Genomic DNA, 23,650 nt, shown 5'->3' with positions numbered 1-23,650 from the left:
TATTATTTAATAAATGAGTTTGGAATTGAAATTTTAAAAATTACGATATGTGTGTGAAATTATTTAAAATTATCTACTAATGTAATTTATAAACAATCATCCTTTGTATTCAACTTCTAGAAATGGAGAAAGCCTTCAAAAATGATAACTTAAAGTAGGTCGTCTAAAACTTGTTGCTTTCTTTAACTACGTTACAATAGACTAACATTTGTATATTGATAAACACTGATTAATTTGTGTTATAAGTCGATTGTGGTCTATTGTAGATGGATGTTGATATTTTGATATAAGATAACTATTTGTTGACAGTTATCAATAATAATAATAATTTTTATTTTATACGTTCCTAATAAGTCTTAAATAATCTTTAAAAGAACATTTTCAATTGAATCGGTTAAATAACAATGTTTTTCAAATTTATTGTAAGAAAAGACAGAAATTTATAAGGAAATTTAAACTAAAATTCACTAAGTTGCATAAATAAAATTTGAAGATTCATTAAAAAAAGAAAGAGGAATAAAAAATGAAATGTAAAAGTAGAAGTAAGGACCAAAATTATATGTTATCCAATAATTGAGCTATTAATTAAGGTGCTTTTCATTGATGTATGTATATTATTAAAACTTTAAAGGCATGATACTATGTAGCCTCTTCCTTAACCCAAAAACTATGCCTTCAAATAAGTGTGTAAGAGTTAATCAATTAACTAATTACATATCAAAAGCATATGCATGTGAGAGAGTCAAAGATAGGACCTTGAGGATAGAAAAGTCAGCAATATCAAGGGTCGTAGTCGGCACAGATTTATGTTTGAGTAAGATTAATATCACACATATTAGCTTTATATATTTGCAAATGGACGCTACATAAAAATAATTTTGCAACCTGTGACAAAGATTTAGCCTTACATTAATCAATGCCTTCAATTGCATCCTTATGACAAGATTGTAGAAGTTCAAAAGAATCATAAGCTTTTGTGAGACTTTAACCAAAATTCAGCCTATAGCCACTTTTTTTACCATTAAATGTCTTAGCTTTGTTATCTATCTCAACAAGTAATTTAAAAATCAAACCATTTGTTTATTTTTTTAAGAAAAATAAAAATAAATAAAAACAAAACCAACCTTACTTAAGAATTTAATCATTTCACCCAAGAAAGAGATAAGTAGAGTAAAAAATCAAATGGTTATCAATCAAGATCTTCTTAAGAATCTATCCCTCCTCGCCAGAACAAAAATATCAATGTAATCCAACTTTCGGAAAGTACTTTTCTAGTCCATATGTATCGAGAATGATTTCTACTTGATTCTTAGGGTTCAAAGTTGAATTAATTTTTCTAACTTTAGGAAACAAAAGAACCAAAGATCAAAAGTAGGCAATGGTTAGGATAGAAGTAGATAACCTAGAGCTTGGGACTATATAATACATGTATATATATATCTTAAATCAGTTATTAATCATAAAAATGAAATGTAGCCCCGATGATTGATAGCCTGGAAGTTCAAGAGATTGAAGGCTAATAAAAAGGATCAGTCGGCAACGATTAATGAAAGAATAATTAATGAAAACAAAACCCAAATAAATTAATTGCTTGATGAGGTGTTTGTGGGACCCTACATGAAGTTGAGTGCTTCAGTAATGTGTTTACAAACAAAAGGTTGATATTTGAGAGCGATCATTGACTTTTTTGAATAATTATTTTACTAAAAGAGTCACCGTCCCATTTCAAAGGAGGGGGGACTTGTTTTAAAAGAAAAGGGGATTTTAATTACTAAAGGGTTGACATCAAAGTTAGGAGGGAAAAGTCTTATAAATAGGGGTCACCCCTTTTCTTTCTAAACCCATCAACATAAACTACTACTCTCTCAATCAAATTTCATCCCTTCGGAAAGGAAAAAAAAACCCTGTGTTTTCAGCTTTCTAAATGGCAATTCCTGTCATTGATTTCTCTAAGCTTAATGGGGAAGAAAGGGCCAAGACATTGGCTCAGATAGCCAATGGCTGCGAAGAATGGGGATTCTTTCAGGTACTCTCCCGACCTATTAGTTTTTTGTCTACTCATTTCAGGTTGATGTGAAGAGCTTGTTTTTTCACATCTTCAAAATCAATTCGAAACGTATTTTAAATTATTCAAAGTTGATTTTTGAGGGTGTTATCTGTGCTTAAAAGTGTAAAATCAAACATGTTTCGATGTGATTTTGAACATGATAAAACATGTTCGAAGTATGTCAAAACTATAGTACTTCTAGTGTAAAGGCAAGTGTTCTAGTGTTTCTTTTCTAGACATCCTATTGACTCAACTAACATTTCCATGCAATATTACTAATTTAAGTCCCGCTGGGTAGCTATATGGTTATTGGGTTTTGAAAATCATGCTTGATTTATAGTTCATATCTAAATATTTGAATTCTTAGTCAATTTTTAAAAATAAAAACAAGTGTATGAAAACCACTTCTTTTTTTTTTTTTCTCTTATTTTGAAATTTTGACTTTGAATTTGAAAATACTTCTAACATGTAGACAACAAAATAAAACCAACAGTTACCAAACAGGACTTAAATATTTGGATTATGGTTTGATTAAAAAGAATATATGTTATTTGAATATCATCAGCTGGTGAACCATGGGATTCCTGAAGAGCTCCTAGAGAGGGTGAAGAAGGTTTCTTCAGAGTGCTACAAGGTGGAAAGAGAAGAAAGTTTCAAGAGTTCAAAACCTGTGAAGCTCCTGAATGATTGGCTTGAGAACAAGAGTGGTGAGAAGCTGGAAAATCTTGATTGGGAAGATGTCTTCCTTCTCCATGATGACAACGAATGGCCCTCCAACCTTCCTGGATTCAAGTAAGCATTCAACTTACACGAAAATTCAGTGAAAATATAGCATTTGAAATCACATTCTTCTTAAAAACAGGAAATTTATGTATATGAATCCAATTATGGCAGGGAAACCATGAGAGAGTACAGATCGGAGCTGAAGAAGCTAGCTGAAAAGGTGATGGCAGTAATGGATGAGAACTTAGGTTTACCTGAAGGATACATAAAGGCTGCCTTCAATGGTGGCGAAGGGCTGGAAAAGGCCTTCTTTGGAACCAAAATCAGCCACTACCCACCATGTCCACACCCAGAGCTAGTGAATGGCCTCCGTGCCCATACCGATGCTGGAGGTGTCATCTTGCTCTTCCAAGACGATCAGGTGGGAGGCCTTCAAATCTTGAAGGATGGGCAGTGGATAGATGTGCAGCCATTGCCCAACTCCATAGTCATCAACACAGGTGATCAGATTGAGGTCCTGAGCAATGGGAGATACAAGAGTGTTTGGCATCGGGTTTTAGCCTCACCGGATGGGAACAGGAGATCAATTGCTTCGTTTTACAATCCATCAATGGAAGCCACCATAGCTCCTGCAGCACAGCTGGTGGATAAAGCAAACCAGGAAGTGGAAGAAGGATATCCCAAGTTTGTGTTCGGAGACTATATGTCAGTTTATGCTGAGCAGAAGTTCCTCCCAAAAGAACCTAGGTTTCAAGCTGTCAGAGCAATGTGAGGAGCATAAACCAAAAGGAGTTGGTGTTAGATTTCACTCTCCTGATGGCTTCTCATTCAAAGGTTTTCATATAGTAGTGACAAAATTTGAATAATGCTACTTCTTTCCACACCCCCTCCCCCCACAAAAAGAAAGAACAAAAAAAGGAACCACTTTCCCTTTAGGGTTTGTGTGTGTTTGTTTTAGTGAATTTGATGTTGTTTCTCCATTTGTTGTTGTATGTTATGGAATGTGTCCGTAGGACCAATAATATTCAGTATTGAGTATTGGTATTCAACATTGTATTTTGGACTTGCAAGATCAGAGTCTTTTTTATTCGTTCACTTTATTATTAATTTTTAAACATATAGAACATTGTTTATTATGAAATTAATTAAACTTATTGGCTTGACATTTAATTTTCTTCCATATCCAACATGCATATTTAAATCTTATAATTAGCTACCAAATAAATATTCACAATCTATGTCCATAAAAAACATACAATCTAAATAGCCCATAAACATTTAATTCTCATTTTCTCAAAGAAATTGAAAAATATCTCCGAAATGTTATATTAGGAAATTTTGAACAAACAGGAACGGGAAATAAATCTAAGGGTGAAAGTGCATGCCAACCATTGCAAAACTAAGCTCGCTTTGTCATTGTCTTTAAAAGTTTGATAGCAAGTGTCATCAAGCTTATATTATAATTGATTACTTATATTACAATTGACTAACAGAGTATTTATCAATGTTAGTTCAATAGATACAATCAAATTATTAAAAATAAATAAATAAATAATATTTCAACGTCAATTTCCCCATCTTTCACTTTTCCTATTTAACCTTTGAACTTTTATTGTAGGGCTTAAATACTTGAATTTGTAGTAAAGAACAAAATAAAAATTTTCCACACTTATCGTAAATGGAAAATGCGAGATTCAAGAAAAATAGTAGGTATTACCTTATTTTAGGGGGCAGTATTCCATCCATCACCTAGTCAAAAATCTCCATAAATCTTCTGTGTTACTTGCAAATCGCCTCAATATTGGTTAATTTCCAGCTTACAAGTGCCAAGATGTCATTGAATCACAAGACAATGGATAAAATCCCCATGTAATCCTCGTCTTCAAATAACTTTTTTTAAAATCATTTTGGTTATAACTATACAATCAATCAAGGTTCAATCGTTTTCTACAACTTCTCAATGAAAAGAATGCTTGAATAACATTAAACTCAAAAGGAAAAGGAGTTCTAATCAAACCTTCACAATCCAGCACCAAGTCCTACCACTATCTTTAGGGCTTCGTGTATTTACAAGGGCAGATGTAATTTCAAGTCATGCTACTCCGGGTTCGAACTTTGTCCAAGAGCATTTGCCTTCCAGACAAATCCTCTTCATAACCCACAACCTACAAACATTGAGCTATTATCAAGCAAGAAGTGATAACTAAGGCCATATTCCGTAACCATTTTGTTTTTTGTTTTTTATTTTTGAAAATTAATTTACCAAGGCCATATTCAGTAACTATTTTGTTTTTTGTTTTTTATTTTTAAAAATTAATTTTTCTCTAAATTTCCTGAGATAATTCGTATCTTGTAAGAGTTGAATTCTTAGTTAAATTCTAAAAAAATCAAAAAATGACTTTTTTTAATTTTAAAAAATTGTCCTGGTTTTTTAAAACATTAATAGAAATAAGAAAACAAATCAAGAAATTTAGAGGTAGGAGTATTTATAGGTTTGGAGTATTTATAGGTTTAATTTTCAAAACTAATAACAAAAAATCAAATGGTTACCAACCAAAACCTATGTTTGGAGTTATTTTTTTTAGTTTGAAAATTAAGTCTATTTTTCTTAATTTCTTGTCGTGTTTTTTTTTTTTATCTTTTCAAAAAGAAAAAAATTTGTTTCTTTATATGTTTTTTTTCATGAAAAAAATAAATAGTGTTTTGGGTTCAAGAGAGATGAAAAAAGAAAAACTTCCTTGTGTTGAGAAAATGAACAAACTAAAATAAATAAATAAAATTATGAGGACCTAATAGTAAATCGTTATACTTTCCTTTCATTTCTTGAGAGCATTCAAACAAGAAATTTTAATTTCAATCATTTAAAAATTTTTTGGCTTCAAATGCGTATAAGAATTTGAAATCATTTCATTTTCTTAAAATCCTGAAATTTAATTAAAATAATTTCTAACCAAATCCATATGCCAAACAAATCATAAGTAAAAAAAGTTGAAAACGTGGAAGAAAGTAAATAGCAAAATAAATTTTTAAAAACTCATTTTTAGTTTTCAAAACTTTGCTTGGTTTTTCAGAACATTGATTCAAAAGTGTTTAAAGGCACTAATTTGGTTATTATAGCTAGTGTTTATTAATGTTTGGTATTCAAACTATTTTAGTTTAGGTTCAAATAATTTGTGTTTGGGGTGCAAACTATTTTTGTTTGGGTGAAAAATAGTAAACACTTTAGCAAAGAACAGAAAAATAATAACAGAAAAATAATGAGTGAAAAATAGAAAGTACTATAGCTTAGAGGGTTTTGGAATAGTATTTACTATACTCAATTGTTGGCTATAAATAGTTGTACATTCCATTATTATATTTGTAGGCCAAAAAAGGAGTGAGCTATAATAACCCACCACCCCAACTTATAGTTGGTGCCCCAATTGGCCCCTTAGAGGTTGAATAGGGTGCTTCCGGGCTTTAAATTTCAAAAGCGAAAAAACAAAAAACAAAATGGTTACCAAATAGTGTCTAAATAATTAATTTGTTCTTAGTATCAATTTCAACCTCATTTATGATTATAAGATTGATGTATACAAAACGAAAGAATTTTATTAACGTTTAAAAGTTGTAAATACAAGAAAACAAATACTCTATTTATAATTGAGAACTAAACGAATCATAATCCTAATCCTAATCCTAATCCTAATTAATAAAAGAAACTAATCTTAATCCTAATTAACAAAAGAAACTAATCCTAATCCTAATAAACCAAAGAAACTAATCTTAAACCTAATTAATAAAAGAAACTAATCCTAGTCATAATAGATTAAGAATTTGACCATAATATCCTAATTCCTAATACATCATTCTATCCCTCTAAAAAAACTCATCTTTGAGTTTTAAAACGAAAACGAAGGTAAAAATGAAAAGGTAACAACTTGGAAAAACTAATATCAACATCATCCAAATTTCACAAGCAAAGCCAAGATTTGTCTTCTGAAATGGAATGAATTTTTTTAGCAAAATAACCATGAATTAATCTAGGAATTATGTCGTTTAAAAAATCCTTTGTTGTTAAAATATATGCAGACTCCTAAGGAATGGAGGAAAAGGATTTTGATATAACCTTGATCTTGGTTGTACTTGAACGATTCTTGGTAAATCTTGCACATTTTATGCATACCGTAGCTGTTTTCTCTTGTTGTCTTTTTTGTTAATTGTGTCGAGGCTAATTTCTGCTCTATTCTCTTCTTCAACCGTGTGATCTTCTTCCTTTTTTCATCGGTGTTTATTTTCGATCACCTCTGCTTTGTCAACAATTTCACCTAATTACCCAAATGTAACTTTGTATGGGTTTCTTGATTTTTCTTCCAAATTAGATTGTGCCCTCCCCATTTTGAAAATAGCTTTATTTTCTTTTTCTTTAATTTTTTTCTTCTTCCAAAATTATCTCTTCCTCACACATTTTAACTTCTTTACCCTGCTCATCTTATTCATTTTTTGTCCCCCAAGTGCCGTCAATTTGAGATTGTTTTCTAGCCTCTGCATTTCTTTATGAATAGTCGTTGAAAGGTTTTTCCCATGTGGTTTCCCTCAGTTTTGCAGACTTTTTTCTATTCTCTCAGTAAAGTCAGCCATTGTCTGATTCTTTCGCATATTTTTCTGATAAAAAAATTTGTTCATAATCTGGTGATCAGAATCTAATTTCCATCATCATCAACATTCGTTGTCAACTTCTTATTGGACTTTTGCCCATCAACTTTCTATTAAACTAAATTTGATTCCACCAAATCAATGCGCTTGATTTCAACTCGAAAACAATTCATTTTACTTTTGTCTTCCAGTTTGTTCATATAATCAAAAAAGTTCTCAACATGTGGATTTTATCTTCTTGTCTTTTTTCTTGTACTTGGTCATAATATTTCTAAAAATATTGCCTTCCTACTCAGATTGGTATATCACCTTCCCTTTCGAATGGAAAATTTTCAGTCTTGAACTTCTTGGATGGGTTCTTGGAATCTTGGAGTTCGAAAAACTATGTTGCGATCCCTCTCTTGTGAGTTCCAATTGCCTCTAATTCTTTCTCTAAAACTTCTTCCCACCACTATTTGGGTAGGTCTTCTTCGTTCATCTTCTCTGTTTTCCTCTCCTCGTTAAGGAAGGTTTATCAAGACAAGTTCCATCTGTCTTGATATTTTTGGCATCATTGTATTTAATTTGTCCATCCTTATTATTTCGTTCCAAACTGCATTAGAATCTTTGTCGAAATCACTAGGATCACTATAACCAAATTTCAAATTTGGATAATGATAGATTCTTTGAGAAATTCAAGCACAGGCGAAATTATTGTATTTGAATTCTTCTTTGGAATCACTTGAATCAGAATTCCAGTAGCTCTTTTGAAAGGAAATTTGACTTTCTTGCCTATACCAACTACTATATTTTTTCTTCGCCTCCGTTTTCCTTGATGGGTACTAATCCATTCTTGCAAAATAATGATGAATTTCTTGTTTTTCTTTTTTTAATTTAAAGGGTTCCCCAAGTTAGATGTGTGTTGTTCAACAATGAGCACAACTCATAAAGCTCCCTCTTGTGGTTGGCATCACGAACAATTTTCCAGTTTTCTACTGATGACAATCAACGTTGGTCCAAACGGATGCTCTAATACCGATACCAATTTGGTGTATACCAAATGAGAGAATTTAAAATCAAACTAACCCTAATCCTAATTGGAATTACTAGATTTAGTGGGCTTAGCCCATTGGGAAGATTTACCCTAAATATTCTTTCCTTTTTTATCTCTTTGTACTTTTCCATTTATTCCCTCTTGTACCTATTGTATGAATATCATAAAATAATAAAACTAAAAACATCGTGGTTTTTCTTTCAATTCTCGAGTTTCCACGTAAGTCGGTTTCGTGTTTATTGCTTTCAGTATGGTATCAGAGCGAAGCAAAAACGAAACCCTAGAAAAAATTTTAGGAATCACCCGGACCAAAACCGCCGCCGTGGACACCACCATGGAAAAACTACTCCACCGGATTCAGACGCCGTTGATCTATCCAATGGGCCAACCCCCGCCGCCGTTCGCGCAACCTTCCGGCCAGAAACCAATTCACGTGTTGCCTCTGTCAGGCGCGTGGACCCATGCGCCGCCGTCCGTTAATCTCACCACCCATCCCATCCACATCTACCGTTGTCGCCTATCCAACCGTCTCATCCTTCCGGTCATCTGCCGCCGCACGCGTCGCCCATCGCCGCCGGACAGCAACCTTCAAAACTGTCAAATCTGTACAACAGTACAAATCTGTCCGTCGACCCTTTACAGCAACCTTTCTGTTATAGGAAAGGGGCTGACCAACACCATAACAAATCGTGGATTGAAGTGGGCGAGCCATCGGCACCCTCCGGTTATGGATAGCCATATGTTCATGGTCTCGAGATTAATCAAACCTATAGGAGAGCTGTTTTTGAAGTTAGTACATCCTTGCACAGACCAATCTATCGATGTATTCCAAGAACTTGATAATTTCGCTTCCTAACGTGCCTTCAAATTATATAACTAACTCTGTTGCCTCTAGTGCTCAATCCTTGACCCATGATAATAAGAAACCAGTTCTCGTTTGTGAGCACTGCAAGAAACAACGGCATACCAAAGATCGGTGTTGGAAACTCCACAGTCGGCCCCCAAGAGGTAACAAATGCTCCTCCAAGGAGCAACAGAACTTAGGGCGTACCGATGTTAGGGAGATTGCTAGCACCTCTCAGCCCATTGGCCCTACCGCTAGTCAGACCAGCTCTCCTACTCTAAGCACCATTGCTTAATCAGGTATGTCTTAGTCCTTTGGCCTTATTAGTGTTGATGGAACGAATCCCTGGATTTTGGACTCGGGGAACTTAACAAGTTTCTCGGAGCACTTTGTCACTGTGCCAGTAATGAGAAAATTCGGATAGCCGATGACTTTTTAGCCCCGATTGCTGGAAAAGGACAAATAGTCCTCTTTGACGATTTCTCCCTTCAGAATGTTTTGCATGTGCCTAAGCTTTCTTATAATCTGTTATCTATCAGTAAAATCACCTGTGAGCTGCACTGTAAAGCTACTTTCTTACCTGAATCTGTTTGCTTTCAAGACTTGAATTCGGGGAGGACGATTGGCACTGCCCGGCATAGCAGGGGACTTTACATCCTTAATGATGATACCTCCGGTAGTAGTATCTCTACGACTAGTTTACTGTCTTCCTATTTTAGCACCTCTGAACATGACTTTATGTTGTGGCATTTTCGGTTAGGTCACCCAAACTTTACGTATATGAAATATTTGTTTCCCCATCTCTTTCTTAAAATAGATGTCTCCTCGTTATCTTGTGATGTGTGCATTCGGGCTAAACAACATCGTGTTTCTTTTCCCTCACAACCATATAAACCCACACAACCGTTTACCCTTCTCCATAGTGACGTTTGGGGTCCCTCCAAGGTCACCACCTCATCTGGGAAAAGGTGGTTTGTAACATTCATTGATGATCATACCCGTCTCACCTAGGTCTACCTTATTACCGATAAATCTGAGGTTTTCGCTATTTTTCAAAACTTCTATCATGCCATTGAAACACAATTCCATAAACAAATTGCTATTCTTCAAAGTGATAACGGTCGGGAATTCCAAAACCATAACCTTAGTGAATTTCTAGCCTCTAAGGGGCTTGTTCACCAAAACTCGTGCGCCTACACTCCTGAACAAAATGGAGTGGCCGAGCGAAAAAATCGTCACCTTCTGGAAGTAGCCCGTTCCTTTATGCTTTCAACTTCCCTTCCTTCATACCTGTGGGGAGATGCTATTCTTACAGCAGCTCATTTAATCAATAGAATGCCTTCTCGTATCCTCCACCTTCAGACTCCCTTAGAATGTCTTCAGGAGTCCTACCCCTCTACTCGTCTCGTTTCAGAGGTTCCTCTTCGTGTGTTTGGGTGTACCGCTTATGTCCATAGTTTTGGCCCTAATCAAACCAAATTTACCCATCGGGCTCAGGCTTGTGTGTTTGTTGGGTATCCCCCTCACCAACGTGGTTATAAATGTTTTCACCCGCCGCCCAGGAAATACTTTGTCACTATGGATGTTACTTTTTGTGAGGACCAACCTTATTTTCCCGTTAGCCATCTTCAGGGGGAGAGTGTGAGTGAAGAGTCTAACAGCACCTTTGAATTTATCGAATCTACTCCTAATACCGTGTCTGACATTGATCCTCACCCTATAATCCTACCTACAAACCAAGTTCCTTGGAAAACATATTACAAGAGGAATCTCAGAAAGGAAGTCGGGTCCCTTACCAGTTAGCTGCCGGCTCCAGTCCAAGACTCCAAACCTCCTCGAGATCAAAGTATAGAAAATCCTATTGAACCTTGCACTAATAATACAATGAATGAGAATGACAGGTCTGATGTTGCTATTCTTGAAAATGTGGAACAAAAGAACAGTGGTGATGAGACTGAGGTCAGAACAGAAACCAGTAACAATGAAGCTGAACAGGGTCATACAGGGAAACTTGACAAGTATGATCCTTCTCTTGAACTTCCTATTGCACTGAGAAAAGGTACTAGGTCTTGTACAAAGCACTCCATATCTAATTATGTGTCATACGAGAATCTCTCACCATAGTTCAGAACTTTTACTTCCAGTCTTGACTCTACCACAATACCGAAAAATATTCATATTGCTTTAGAGTGCCCTGAATGGAAGAATACTGTCATGGAAGAGATGAAAGCTCTTGCAAAGAATAACACTTGGGAGATCTGTGCTTTATCCAAGGGACACAAGCCTGTGGGATATAAATGGGTGTTCACTATCAAATACAAAGCAGATTGAACACTTGACAGGCACAAGGCAAGGTTAGTTACAAAAGGATTTACTCAGACCTATGTTGTTGATTATTCAAAAACTTTTTCTCCTGAGTAGTCAGAGTTCTTCTTTCTGTTGCTATAAAAGAAAGATTGGTCTCTATATCAGCTGGATGTTAAAAATGCTTTTCTAAATGGAGATCTAGCAGAAGAGATCTACAGGAGCCCTCCGCCTGGCTTTGAAGCCCAATTTGGTCAAGAGGTTTGTAAACTCCAAAAATCCTTATATGGTCTGAAACAGTCACCCAGAGCATGGTTTGACAGATTCACTACTTTTGTCAAATCCCAAGGATACAGTCAGGGACACTCTGATCACACTTTATTTACAAAAGTTTCCGAGACAGGGAAGATTGCAGTTCTGATAGTTTATGTGGATGACATCGTTTTATCTGGAGATGATCAGGCAGAAATCAGTCAACTTAAGCAAAGAATGGGTAATGAATTTGAAATCAAGAATTTGGGAAATCTGAAATATTTCCTTGGAATGGAGTTGGCCAGATCTAAAGAAGGCATCTTCGTGTCTCAGAGAAAATACACCATTGATCTGCTAACCGAGACAGGTATGTTGGGATGTCGTCCTGCTGACACTCCTATTGAATTCAACTGTAAACTAGGAAACTCTGATGATCAAGTTCCAGTTGATAAAGAACAATATCAGCGCCTCGTGGGTAAATTGATTTACTTATCTCATACTCGTCCTGATATTTCTTTTGCTGTGAGTGTTGTCAGCCAATTTATGCAGGCTCCCTATGAGGAACACATGAAAGCTGTCAAAAGAATTCTGAGATACTTAAAAACAACACCTAGTAAAGGGCTAATGTTTAGAAAGAAAGACAAAAAGACCATTGAGGCATATACTGACTCAGATTGGGCAGGATCTGTTGTTGACAGAAAGTCTACCTCCGGTTATTGTACCTTTGTTTAGGGCAATCTTGTAACTTGGAGGAGTAAGAAGCAAAGTGTTGTAGCTAGGAGCAGTGCTGAGGCCGAATATAGAGCTATGAGTTTGGGAATATGTAAGGAAATTTGGCTCCAGAAAGTTCTGTCTCATCTTCATCAAGAATGTGAGACTCCATTGAAGCTCTTTTGTGATAATAAAGCTGCTATTAGTATTGCTAACAACCCAATTCAGCATGATAGAACTAAACATGTTGAGATTGATCGGCATTTCATCGACATTTCATCAAAGAACGACTTGACAGTGGAAGCATATGCATTCCGTACATCCCTTCGAGCCGACAGGTTGCTGATGTTCTTACCAAGGAACTTCTCAGACCAAACTTCGACTTTTGTGTTAGCAAGTTGGCCTCATTGATATTTACGTCCCAACTTGAGGGGGAGTGCTAGAATTATTAGATTTAGTGGGCTTAGCCCTTTGGGAATATTTACCCTAAATATTCTTTCCTTTTTTATCTCTTTATACTTTTCTATTTATTCCCTTTTGTACCTATTGTATGAATATCAGAAAATAATAAAACTAAAAACATTGTGGTTTTTCTCCCAGTTCTCGGGTTTCCACGTAAGCCGGTTTCGTGTTTATTGCTTTTAATACTAATTAATAAAAGAAACTATCCTAATCCTAATATATTAAGAATTTGACCATAGTATCCTGATTCCTACTCCATAAAAGATCTTATGAGTTGTAGTTCGTTCTTTAGTCCTCTTGAAATCAAGTTGACAAAAAGGGTGGCAATTTAAAAAAAAATTACTATAATTGATATAGTTATAGTTGACAAAAAGAAAAAGATCACACACCTGAGACTCCGTTTGTGTTTCACTAAAGCCATCATATATGCCCACAGTCCCATCTTCAGCAGTAGAATTGCTGAGATCTTCTTTTCTTTCAGCTCTGAGAAAATAAAAGACACAAAGGTCTCAGAAACCAAGTTACAAAGGCAAAACTGAATTGCGTTCGAACATAATAGTCTTAGTGGAAAAAACACTAAAGTTTACATTATGCTAAAATCCACTTAGAATACAGAGATATTTAATGGCTAGTTTTAAAAAAAATAACCTAATGCCTTTATTTCCAAAACTGGTTTTTCTAAAATGAAAGAAGTTAATGCTGAAGGATAGCATTTATTTGTGAATGCTGGTTTTTAAGCATTGCAAACTGTGTGATTTGAGTTTTATAATTAATACTATTACTCAGAAGAACCTATTTTGAAAGAAATTATAAACTTTATTGTGCTAGGAAGCAATTCATCAGTAAAGACTAAAAAATATACAAAAATATTTTTCTCTTCTAAAAAAAGTGAATAAACTTTCATAATGTTGAATGGTCTCACTAAATTTCCAGTCAGCGACGGTTCTTGTTAAAGACCCAATTCAGCATGGTCTTTCCACAAGAAGATCAAGGAGACAATGTCAAAATTTACCTTTTCGACCACTGGTTAGATAAACCACCAATTTGAGAAGTTTCTGAATGGTCTTGACCAACAAGTGAACAGTCGGGCGGGAAAATCTGGTACCATTAAGGATTAAGCCAAATGCAAATGAAACCAAAAGTTTAAACATAAAAAACATTAATCCTAATGGAAGGATACACTTTTGTCGCAGCCAGTCTTTCCAGGTGACTTCTGATCTTGAATCTTAAAAAGAAAAGAAAACAAAAGGATTTGAGGGAAAAATTAAAATAAAAATGGAATGAAGTAATGGATTGAAGCTTTATCCAGATTTTACCTTAGTTGTCTGCTCCAACAAGTCCTCAATTGCGGAAGCGACATCAGGAACATGCGTAGTTACTACAGAAGACTTTGATGTAGTTTGTTTTGTGGAATTCAAATTGCAGTCAGATTGAGTAGAACTGTTTCCAAGGAAAAGTGGACGCTTTTGTATGGCTTCGTCAAAGAACTTGCGCTTTTTTTTAGTAGAACTTATTTGTTCAACTGCTTCTATAGAGCTACTATTAGTTCCAGCTGATTGGTCTCTCGGAATGGTGGAATGGATAGGGAACTGGGATATGCTTTCATTAGCTATCATTGGGGCAGCTTGAGTAGGAAATTGGCTGACAGTGCATAAGCCTGCTGCTCTGTCTTGAGCTGTAACTTCTTTTGGGCGATACAAATCAAGAGAAACAATCTTGCTCTGAAAATTTTGTATTCAAACAAAATCATTCCATATCTAAGAGAAAAGAAACATAAACACAATGGGTCTATATTTCTACAGGATATGCATGTATATGAACATATATAAGTGAAAAGCAACAGAATCACAAAGGTACCTGTCTGACACATTCATATATCCATTCAGCTGTAATGCATTGTATTCCCCATTTACAAGCAGCCTCATACTTTGTCCCATCGGTGAACTTGCATATTAGATGGGTTACCTTCTTTGTCAGCTTCTCCACAAACTTGGCCCCAAGTACAAAACACAGATTTCTTAACAATACCCTGTCTTTATCGTCATATTGTGAAACACAGAACCGTATGTTTTCAAATCCAGACAAAGGGACACAGCAAGGAAGAGGAGAATAGAGAATGTGCCCATTGGTAGCCCACAAGCATCCATCCTTCATAACGAATTTATTTGAAATAGTCAGTAAACAAACAAAAACAAGAAAAATATTCAATCGTCATTATCAGTTTAAGATATTGAACATAATTAGGTTACGAAATTAATAATAATATAAAATTAAAATTAAAAATCATCAGAAGTATCAAATTTCATCAATAATGGCAGTTTCAACTCCAGCTATCCATTAAAAATTGGCTTCAAAGCCGTAATTTAACACATTTAACAGAAGTGTGCATCAATACTTTCTCAATTCCTCCAGAAAAATAATTGAGAAGCATCTATTTGTTTTCCACAGGGATGGAGTGCAAACCTTTTGGAGTTCAAGAGACAATCATAGAAAGACTTCTTCAAATGTAGAACTCCAATTAATTTTGCCTATAAAGAAACCTCTCACACGATGGAAGCACTCATATTTCCAAAATGTAGACAGAGTGAAGAAAAAAGAGAACAACCGAATATGCTTTCCAATATAGACCACTCTTTTCTTTTCATTAACACCCTTAATGGATCGTCTGAGAAGGTAAATCTATGTTACCACCTTCCCCTAAACATTAAAATGTTAAAATGATAGAACTCATTGAATCTCCATTTTTCAATTTAATAGTATCCACCATTTATGCCAATTGTTCTATACAGATGCAGAGTTAGGGACACAAATAGCAGAGCAGAAGCAGAAATGAGTCGTGGACCAGCCGCATCTGGTTGTCCAAAGAGAAAGAAAGAAGGGTGTGACCATCATCAGCTCTGTGATGCCAGTTGAGGACAAGATCATGGTCATCACCTTGCCAGAGACGTTTCTTCTTGAGAGCACCAAGGTCGGCAACAAAGCTGGGGTGGCAGAGACACTTGGTGACTCAGTCATTGTCACTCAGGACAAGAACAAGATCAACATCAACTCCGATAGCCACTTCTCCAAGAGGAATCGTAAATACTTGGCTAAGAAGAATTTCAAGAAACACAACATTAGAGATTGGCTTCAAACAAGGAGATGAATGTCTATGAATTGAGATACTTTAACATTGCCAAGAACAACGGGCAAGGGAGAAGATTGAGGTTCAAGTTCTATATTTTGGTAGCGGCGTTTGAGGTAAGATTAGTTGTAGCAGCCTTTTTCATCTAAGGGCTGTTTTAATTTATATTTCCATACCTTGTCTGCTTTCCCTATACATTAGCAAGGGTTCTCCGAGTCCAACTCTAATTTACTTTTGATGATTTATTAACTATAAATCTTGCTCATATATTCCCCTTGTTGGTTTGAGGATACCTTTTTATACACAGGGAGAACTGTTGTTGTAATCTTAGAAAATTGATGTGGGTTTGGTTTTTGGAAAAAAAAATAGTATCCATCCTTCATATTATAAGAGCGTGGCTCAACACCAAACTGAAGTCCCTCAAAATTCAAAGCTCCAACCCAAACACCCATGCTACAATCCAAACTTGCAGTGGGTAAATGAAACAAAAATATGCTATTCAGCCTTGTGTGGATTTTTATGCCAAAAAGGGAAACACAAACAAAACCCAATAGTAGAGCTCAAAAACAGAAATCACAAATAAGACAATTAATTATAGCTTACCTCTAAACATGATCGAACCCAATGACTTGACACATAAGTACTATGAACGTCTGTACTCCTTGGTATCCCACCATGACATTCAACAGTGAAGTGCACTTTCTGCTTCATGTGATCTTCAACGACCTCCCCTCCCCCTTGATTTATCCATTCAACAATTTCAGCTCTCTAGAAGGAGAATTTCAAATATGATCTCAGAATATACATAAAAAATATTTGGGATTACGGAAATCAAAAGTTGATACACTTTTGTTAGTGTTCAAAAGTAAAATGGAAAGAAAATTCAAAGACATATTTTTCAAATGAAAAATGAAAATGGTAATTATTTCACATGCCAAATGACATTTGGCACTATCTTAAATTTTTTAGGAAAATTACTCTTTCTGTCCCTAAGTTTTGAAGAATATGTGTGGTTTCTAAGTTCTAAGAATGTACAATTTTATTCTCCAGGTTTAGAAAAATAGATTCATTTGGTCCCCAAGTTTACAAGATGCACCTTTTAGGTAGAAGAGCAACTTCTAATAATTGGTTTAGAAAGTATCCGGTATAACTTTCAGAACTCAAGGATTAAAATAGTACATTTTGAAATCTCAACAACAAAATAGACCTATTTTTATAAAATTGGGGACTAAAAAGGTACATTTTTAAAACTCAAAGGCAAACACACACTCTTCAAAATTTGGGACTAAAAAGGTATATCATTCTCTTAACAGGATCGGAGTGTTGAAGAAACAGTAGACCTAGAATTCTATCTACACCATTGACTTGCTTTTAAAATCATGGAGTTGGAGCTGGAACTGCTGTACTAGACATAGCTCTCAGAGCTGTACTAATGAACTACTCTTTACACAAGTCAACTGATATTGAATACAGGGCTCCTACTATGTTCTTTTTTACAAAATGGATGCTATTTACCACAACAATACATCTAAAATCTAAAGTGCACAGCATACATTTTAAATCATGCTGTTTGAAATAAGAGGAAGAAATCTTTACTACATACCCGATCTTCTGGAAAGGAACTAGAAAAACAAAATATTTTTCCCTTAAACACACATGATGACTTCCCATTTGAAACCATGAAATCACGTGCCATCTTTTCTTGACTCTTGTTTGTACCATTTGGTACACATTGTTGGCTTTTCTGGGATAATTTCATTTTCCTGTCTCTGTTCACTTTTGTTTCACTTTTTTCTTCAATTCTTTCAACTGTCATTGACGTCTTTCCAGTGCTAACATGAATATTTCCTTCTGGCACAATTGATGGCACGATTGGATGAACATTTGGAACTTTACTCCGATCGATAACAATGGTGCTCATTTTACTGGATGCTGCAAAGTAACCAGCTAGAATATTTAGAGCAAGACAAACAAGACAAAAAGGCTAGGGATCTCCAAACAAATATAAGTCATGCATCCAGATGAAATGTGCAGTTATTCTGCATGATGGTAGTTTAAGATTGCTATTCAAAAGACAGATAGCATAGAATATGAGTCCTGCATATCAAACCTTTAGGAATAAGTTCATCATATGCCATGTGTCTACCAAGAATAGGGATCTCCTTTTTCTGACGATCACAATCTTCAAGCCAGTTGGTTCTAACCACATGAACGACTCCTGAAGCGGCAATATCTCTAACCTCCTTTTTCTCCCTGCCATTTGAAATATGATAAAACTAATTTCCAATTAGGCGGATCATTCAAATGAAATCAAAAAGCTCACAGCACAGGTGAGCTCACAAATTCAAGCAATGAAGTTCACAAAACCTGTCTTGCGATTGAAGTAAAAGGATAATTACATTTCCGACAGATTTCCAACTATTATGTGTGTTAATTTGTCGTTGAACAACATGTATCGGGAGCCTCCACCTCTGAGAATCATATTTACAATCTTCCGCATCTCAGAAGCTTCAAACCCAACAACTTTTATTCTACATGCTGACAAATATAGGTCATTTTCTTCAGACTGAAAGTCATTTGCAAGACAATTAACAGTGTTTTCTTCATTCCTTCCTGTCGCTACTGGCACTTCAACATCAACCTCATTTATAAAATGAGAAGCATCTGAAAACATAGACGTGCTCTGTGAAAGAGTAGCTTCAACATCCATGTCTGAAAACCCAGGACCAGAAACTGCTGTGAAACTTGAATCGGCAAAAAATGAGGACGGTGCAGCTTGCAAGTTCCCAGTAACCTTTTCTTGGCTATTGTGAGCAGTCAAGCAACTCCTTGTCAATTTATTTGAAGTTCCAGAAACGCCACCAACAGGGTACAACTCCTCACTAAGACATGCTATCAATTAAAAAGGAGAAAAAAAGGATTTGAAACAAGTTAGAAACTAGTGAAATTGTTTGTCAAATAACTGCCAACAATTCAAATATCATGCTGGTTTTCAAATATACAACTCGAACTACTACCTTTTCTGGCTATGGACTGATCAAACCATTTCCGAGTAACAATATTGATACGGCCCCATGTTCGTGCAACCTTGTACTTGTCACCTTCAGGAGCTTACTTAACCATTAAAGAAAACCTCTTGTTCAAACAAGAATATTTAATACCAATAAGTAAACATTCTATGCAACCATTTAGAAATGGATTGTCTATGCAAGCTGCATGCTTGCAATGACCATACAAATAAACGTTTGTGAGTGTGGTTAGTCATTCCCATCACTCAACCTGAACTAGAAACTAGAGAGATTGACAAGGAAAAAAAAAGTGATCAATTTTGTTCTTGGATGAGGCAGTATCTCATTCGCGTCAATCTCACATCCTTTTAGGATTGTTCTAAGAAATATGGAAAAGAAAATACAGCCATCAAAGATTGTTAAAAGCATAGTTATCATCATAAGTGAATCGCCTGACAGTGGGAAGGGTCATTACTACCGGAAGAGAAGGATAATGAATGTTTGAGTTAATACTCATATATCAGTGCTGATCTAAAGACGTTGAACTTTTCCTTGGTAAAATTTAAAGAGACTGATGCTCAAAATGCAATGAAACAAATTAAAGCAGTTGCAACTATTACACGGTCAAATACTGCCAGTAGTAGCACTTGAAAAGAAATAGAGGCCCTATGAAAGATCCCAAGACATATTGTTCAAAGTTAATTGTTTTATTAGTATTTATTATCCATATCCATTTATTCTGCAACTTAAGCTGCAGTAAGATGTTCTTTCAGCACATAAATTTGACAGCTTCAAACAAAAAGAAGTGAAAAGATCAAAAGTAATGTCAAGAAAAAAAATCCAAAAAGGATATATCACATATCAAATGTGTACACTTTCTTGTGAGATCGGCAGAATATCTTCCACCATTTTGCAAGATAAGCTTTTCCATCTCCTTGCGCTCACCTGAGACCCAGAAATGATGGAACTAACACAATTTTATCGGATGTCCCCAAAATGACCATAAATGTTAAAAATTAATATATATATATATGAAAAAAATTACAAGAAAACAATTTTCGCAGAGAAGAAATAAAATATTATAAAACACAACCTGCAGGAATTCTCGATACCGAAATATTCAATCCAGAAAATGGAAGGACCCGATATCCCTCCTGAGGCACAACACGATGTTCAATCCAGCATTGTTGTAACCAAGAAAACGACACGATTGGTTTCTTTGAAATGTTTAGTGCCCACTGCAAACAGAGAAAATAATATGAACGTATCTGTCAAAATCTTGGCAATAACATTTCAGGTAGAATAAAATCAAAAACCATTATTATGTCTATTACACATGTAACAATTAAATTAAGGGAGAATATCAATGTATACCCTTAAACCTTAGAGATTGTATCAATTTAGACCCTAATTTTTGTTAGTGTATCGATTTACGCCCTCTATTACATTCTTTTTGGAAAATCTTCGTGTGAAACTTATAACTATATCAATTAAACCAATGAACTTTCAATAATGCATAAATTTAGACTCATAATCCAAATTTCCTTTGAGAACCATTCAAGTTTTTACTCCAATCGTCCAATTTGTACGAAGGAGTCTATGCACGTCTGAGACTGAATGCACAGATAAAATTTAAAGATAATCGTAATTAAAGGTCTAAATTGATTGGAAAATTAAATTTTTGGGAGTTTTTTTTACTCAAATCATATGATTCACATGATATTGGCAAAGCTTAATGAAATAGCCTAAATGCACATGCATATCACATCAAGAAAATCGAAAGTTCAGCAACACGACCTTGTATTTCGCAGCCAAAGCATTCTTTGCGATAACAAAACTGACATCTAGTGATGCTTTAGTATACAATACTCCTCCCATTGCACTAACTAACTTCCCTATCTCAGCCTGCAATGCAACTTTGTGTCATTAGTTCTACAAAAATAAAATTACTAATTACTAATAAGAAAAAAGAGGGGTACACTAGGAACATTTGCGACGTACCTTTTCATCTTCCTGAAAACCGGATGCCAAAATTTTCACACCATCCATGGCAAGGCAGCAAGTATAACCCTGTTGAGGAAGGGGTCTGTGCTCTTTTGCACATGACATCACGCACTGAGGACCTTCCCAACAGAAATTCAAGTTGTCAGCGACGCACCAAGTCCCAGGCGTCGGACTGAAATGAAAATTTCAAACAACTAGGTTTGGCTATTCGAAAAGAGAGAACTGTGAAGTATATATTACTTGGCTACTGCGTACATGCAGCATGCACTGACAAATATTAACTGCAATTTAGTAACTATAAAATTTGATAAACTAATCGAGACATTCAATTTCCTATTAATCTCATTCTCCAGTCGAAAATTTCTCACCAATCCTATTCCGCAAAAGAAAGAAATAAAATGTCGGAACTACAAATTAACCATACCTAACAAGTTGCATCCCTTGGCGCGAAGATCCTCGAACTTTTCCTGAAAGCAGGAATCAACAACCAATAAACACATCGCCAATCCGAAGTAGCGATATAAATTGAAGAAGAAATCAATAAAACGTTTCATACGTGATCGGCGGAGGAGATAACATGATAATCGTTAGGGCCGTTTCGTGAGGGATCGCAACAGAGGAAAACCTCGGCCCCATTCTGCTTGAGAGCGTCGTGAAGAGCATCGAACATCTCCGGAGCGACGAGATTACGGGAGACGAACACATTAGCTCCGGCGAATGGCTTCGGCTTCAGCATTTCGGTAGTTGCTTCGATTACTTTCTTTCTCGATCGAACTCCGGCGAGAGAGAGGATCTTGTGAGAAATTGGACGGATGAAAGAGTGAGAGTGTGAATGGCGGGAAGGGTTTTGTGATATGAAGTTGTAGCTTGTAGACATTCATCCATTGACACGTCAACCGTATATTTTCTTCTACAAAAGAAGCACTTTTTTAAAAAGATTTTGTTACAAACAAAAGAAAATATCACATTAGTGGTTTAAAAGTTTCGAAAAAAAATCTTTCAATTTTCAAAATAAGGTTAAACATACAGTTAGTTACTTTTAGATGAAAGTCCGTAATGTTTTGCATAAAAAATATGCGTGAACTTACAAAAATTTCAAAAATACAAATTAATAAAATATAAAAAAAAATATCATCACCGTCAATATTATATTTGAACAATAACAATTAATTCCTCGTCACAAAAATAACTTTTAAAAAATAAAATATGTTTGTACCATTAATATGGGATCAAGTTTGAAGCTTTGTTAAATTTGAAAATAACTAATTTGATTGTGTATGAAATATGCTATATATTTCCATTTAATTCAGGTTTTGTTCCATGATTTCACGATCTTATTTAATTGTATTACAGGTTTCGAGCAATTAATAAGTGAAATTTGATGCTAAAGCCATTTTGAAGCTAATTCGATCAATTTGAAGTCATACAATGTCAATTGATGTAAGTTAAGGCATCCATGAAAAAAATGAAACTAGTTATCCTCTTGTCTTATAACACTATAACGCCCCACGGGGCTCAGCATAGTGCCATAAGGCAGAAGGTGTCTATGTGCAGAAAAATGACAAAGTGATCCGAACTTTCAAGATACTGAATGTCTTAATCCATATCAAGTTATCCCAGTCGTAGTTGATGAAGTCCTCCAGATCGTCTATGAGGTATAACATGGTCCAGACCAATATGTTGCCTCCTCTATCTCTCCATCATCGCTCATTTGATGAAATATAATAGAGGTATCTTCACTGTATCCTCGTAAACTCTCAAACTGAAGGTTCAAGTAATCTTTGTCTATTTTAGACCCATGCATGTTCGTTCTATCACCCAAATATAACTAACTCAAACTAAGGGCTTTGTCCTTAGAGTCTTCTGAATGCTTGCCTGCTGGTCAAAACGCCTATTGCAAAACATAAACAAGTTAAAAAAAGGGCTAAGTTGCGAATCTCGCTTTGTTTAAGATGTTTCGTGGCTCTGGTCTATTGTGTAAACAAATTTCAAATGTCAAGTTGTTCCAAGGATAAAACAGTCGTATTATTCAATTAGTTATGCACTGAAACTAATCGGAATCTCAACACTCAAATAGGCACGTTATACTCAGAATCTCTCAAAGAAAGTTTTTAAAGAAAGCTTTTCTAATCTTTTTCATGTCTCAGAATGAAGAATGAAATGTCTTTATATGGTGAAGGAGAATGAAGACGTTGGAACATAATTATGAGAATAAAAACGTTTAGTAATTAAATAGAGAAATTTAATTTTGGAAATGCTAGAAATTAAATAAGAACAAAATTAAAACGTTTAATTCTTTTATGACGCGAAATTGGTCATAATGATTTTGTATTAATGAAATGGATGTTGTCTCGCCTCGGATGGTGGCAAGTGCGTGAAGACTATAGCAAAAAAAAATTCATCTGGCCTAGGATGGCACTTTGCGTGTGTAAATCAGTAGATCTAATTGCCTAGCCATCTGGCCTAGGATGGCATCACACAAATTATTTGCATATACTCTCTC

The 23,650-nt window shown here is 35.2% G+C and overlaps 2 protein-coding genes across 9 annotated transcripts; one reads left to right on the top strand and one right to left on the bottom strand.

The window, feature by feature from the left end:
- Positions 1-1,801: 1,801 nt before the first annotated feature.
- Positions 1,802-3,840, top strand: LOC103487610 (1-aminocyclopropane-1-carboxylate oxidase 5). Its single transcript, XM_008445975.3, has 3 exons — positions 1,802-2,026; positions 2,613-2,839; positions 2,942-3,840. The coding sequence occupies exons 1-3, from the start codon at positions 1,925-1,927 to the stop codon at positions 3,540-3,542; spliced, it is 930 nt and encodes a 309-aa protein (XP_008444197.2). The 5' UTR covers positions 1,802-1,924; the 3' UTR covers positions 3,543-3,840.
- On the bottom strand, positions 2,541-22,046 carry LOC103487611 (uncharacterized). Of its 8 annotated transcripts, none has more exons than XM_051088040.1 (20): positions 21,704-22,046; positions 21,572-21,614; positions 21,145-21,266; positions 20,941-21,048; positions 20,237-20,381; positions 19,997-20,088; positions 19,153-19,246; positions 18,535-19,027; positions 18,246-18,388; positions 17,739-18,067; positions 16,739-16,903; positions 14,869-15,159; positions 14,328-14,732; positions 14,192-14,236; positions 14,024-14,109; positions 13,401-13,494; positions 4,788-4,949; positions 4,488-4,660; positions 3,025-3,525; positions 2,541-2,829 (listed from the first exon to the last, which is right to left on the bottom strand). In XM_051088040.1, exons 1-17 carry the CDS (start codon positions 22,022-22,024, stop codon positions 4,863-4,865), a joined length of 3,063 nt encoding a protein of 1,020 aa, XP_050943997.1. In that variant the 5' UTR covers positions 22,025-22,046; the 3' UTR covers positions 2,541-2,829; positions 3,025-3,525; positions 4,488-4,660; positions 4,788-4,862. The 8 variants fall into 8 exon arrangements, with proteins under 8 accessions (XP_050943997.1, XP_050944000.1, XP_008444202.2 ...); XM_051088043.1 differs by having other exon boundaries at positions 4,788-4,935; XM_008445980.3 differs by having other exon boundaries at positions 4,488-4,949; positions 21,145-21,319.
- Positions 22,047-23,650: the final 1,604 nt, after the last annotated feature.

Source organism: Cucumis melo, chromosome 7, assembly GCF_025177605.1.
Source record: "Cucumis melo cultivar AY chromosome 7, USDA_Cmelo_AY_1.0, whole genome shotgun sequence".
Classification (NCBI taxonomy): Eukaryota; Viridiplantae; Streptophyta; class Magnoliopsida; order Cucurbitales; family Cucurbitaceae; genus Cucumis; species Cucumis melo.
This window is presented reverse-complemented; position numbering and strand designations above follow the sequence as displayed.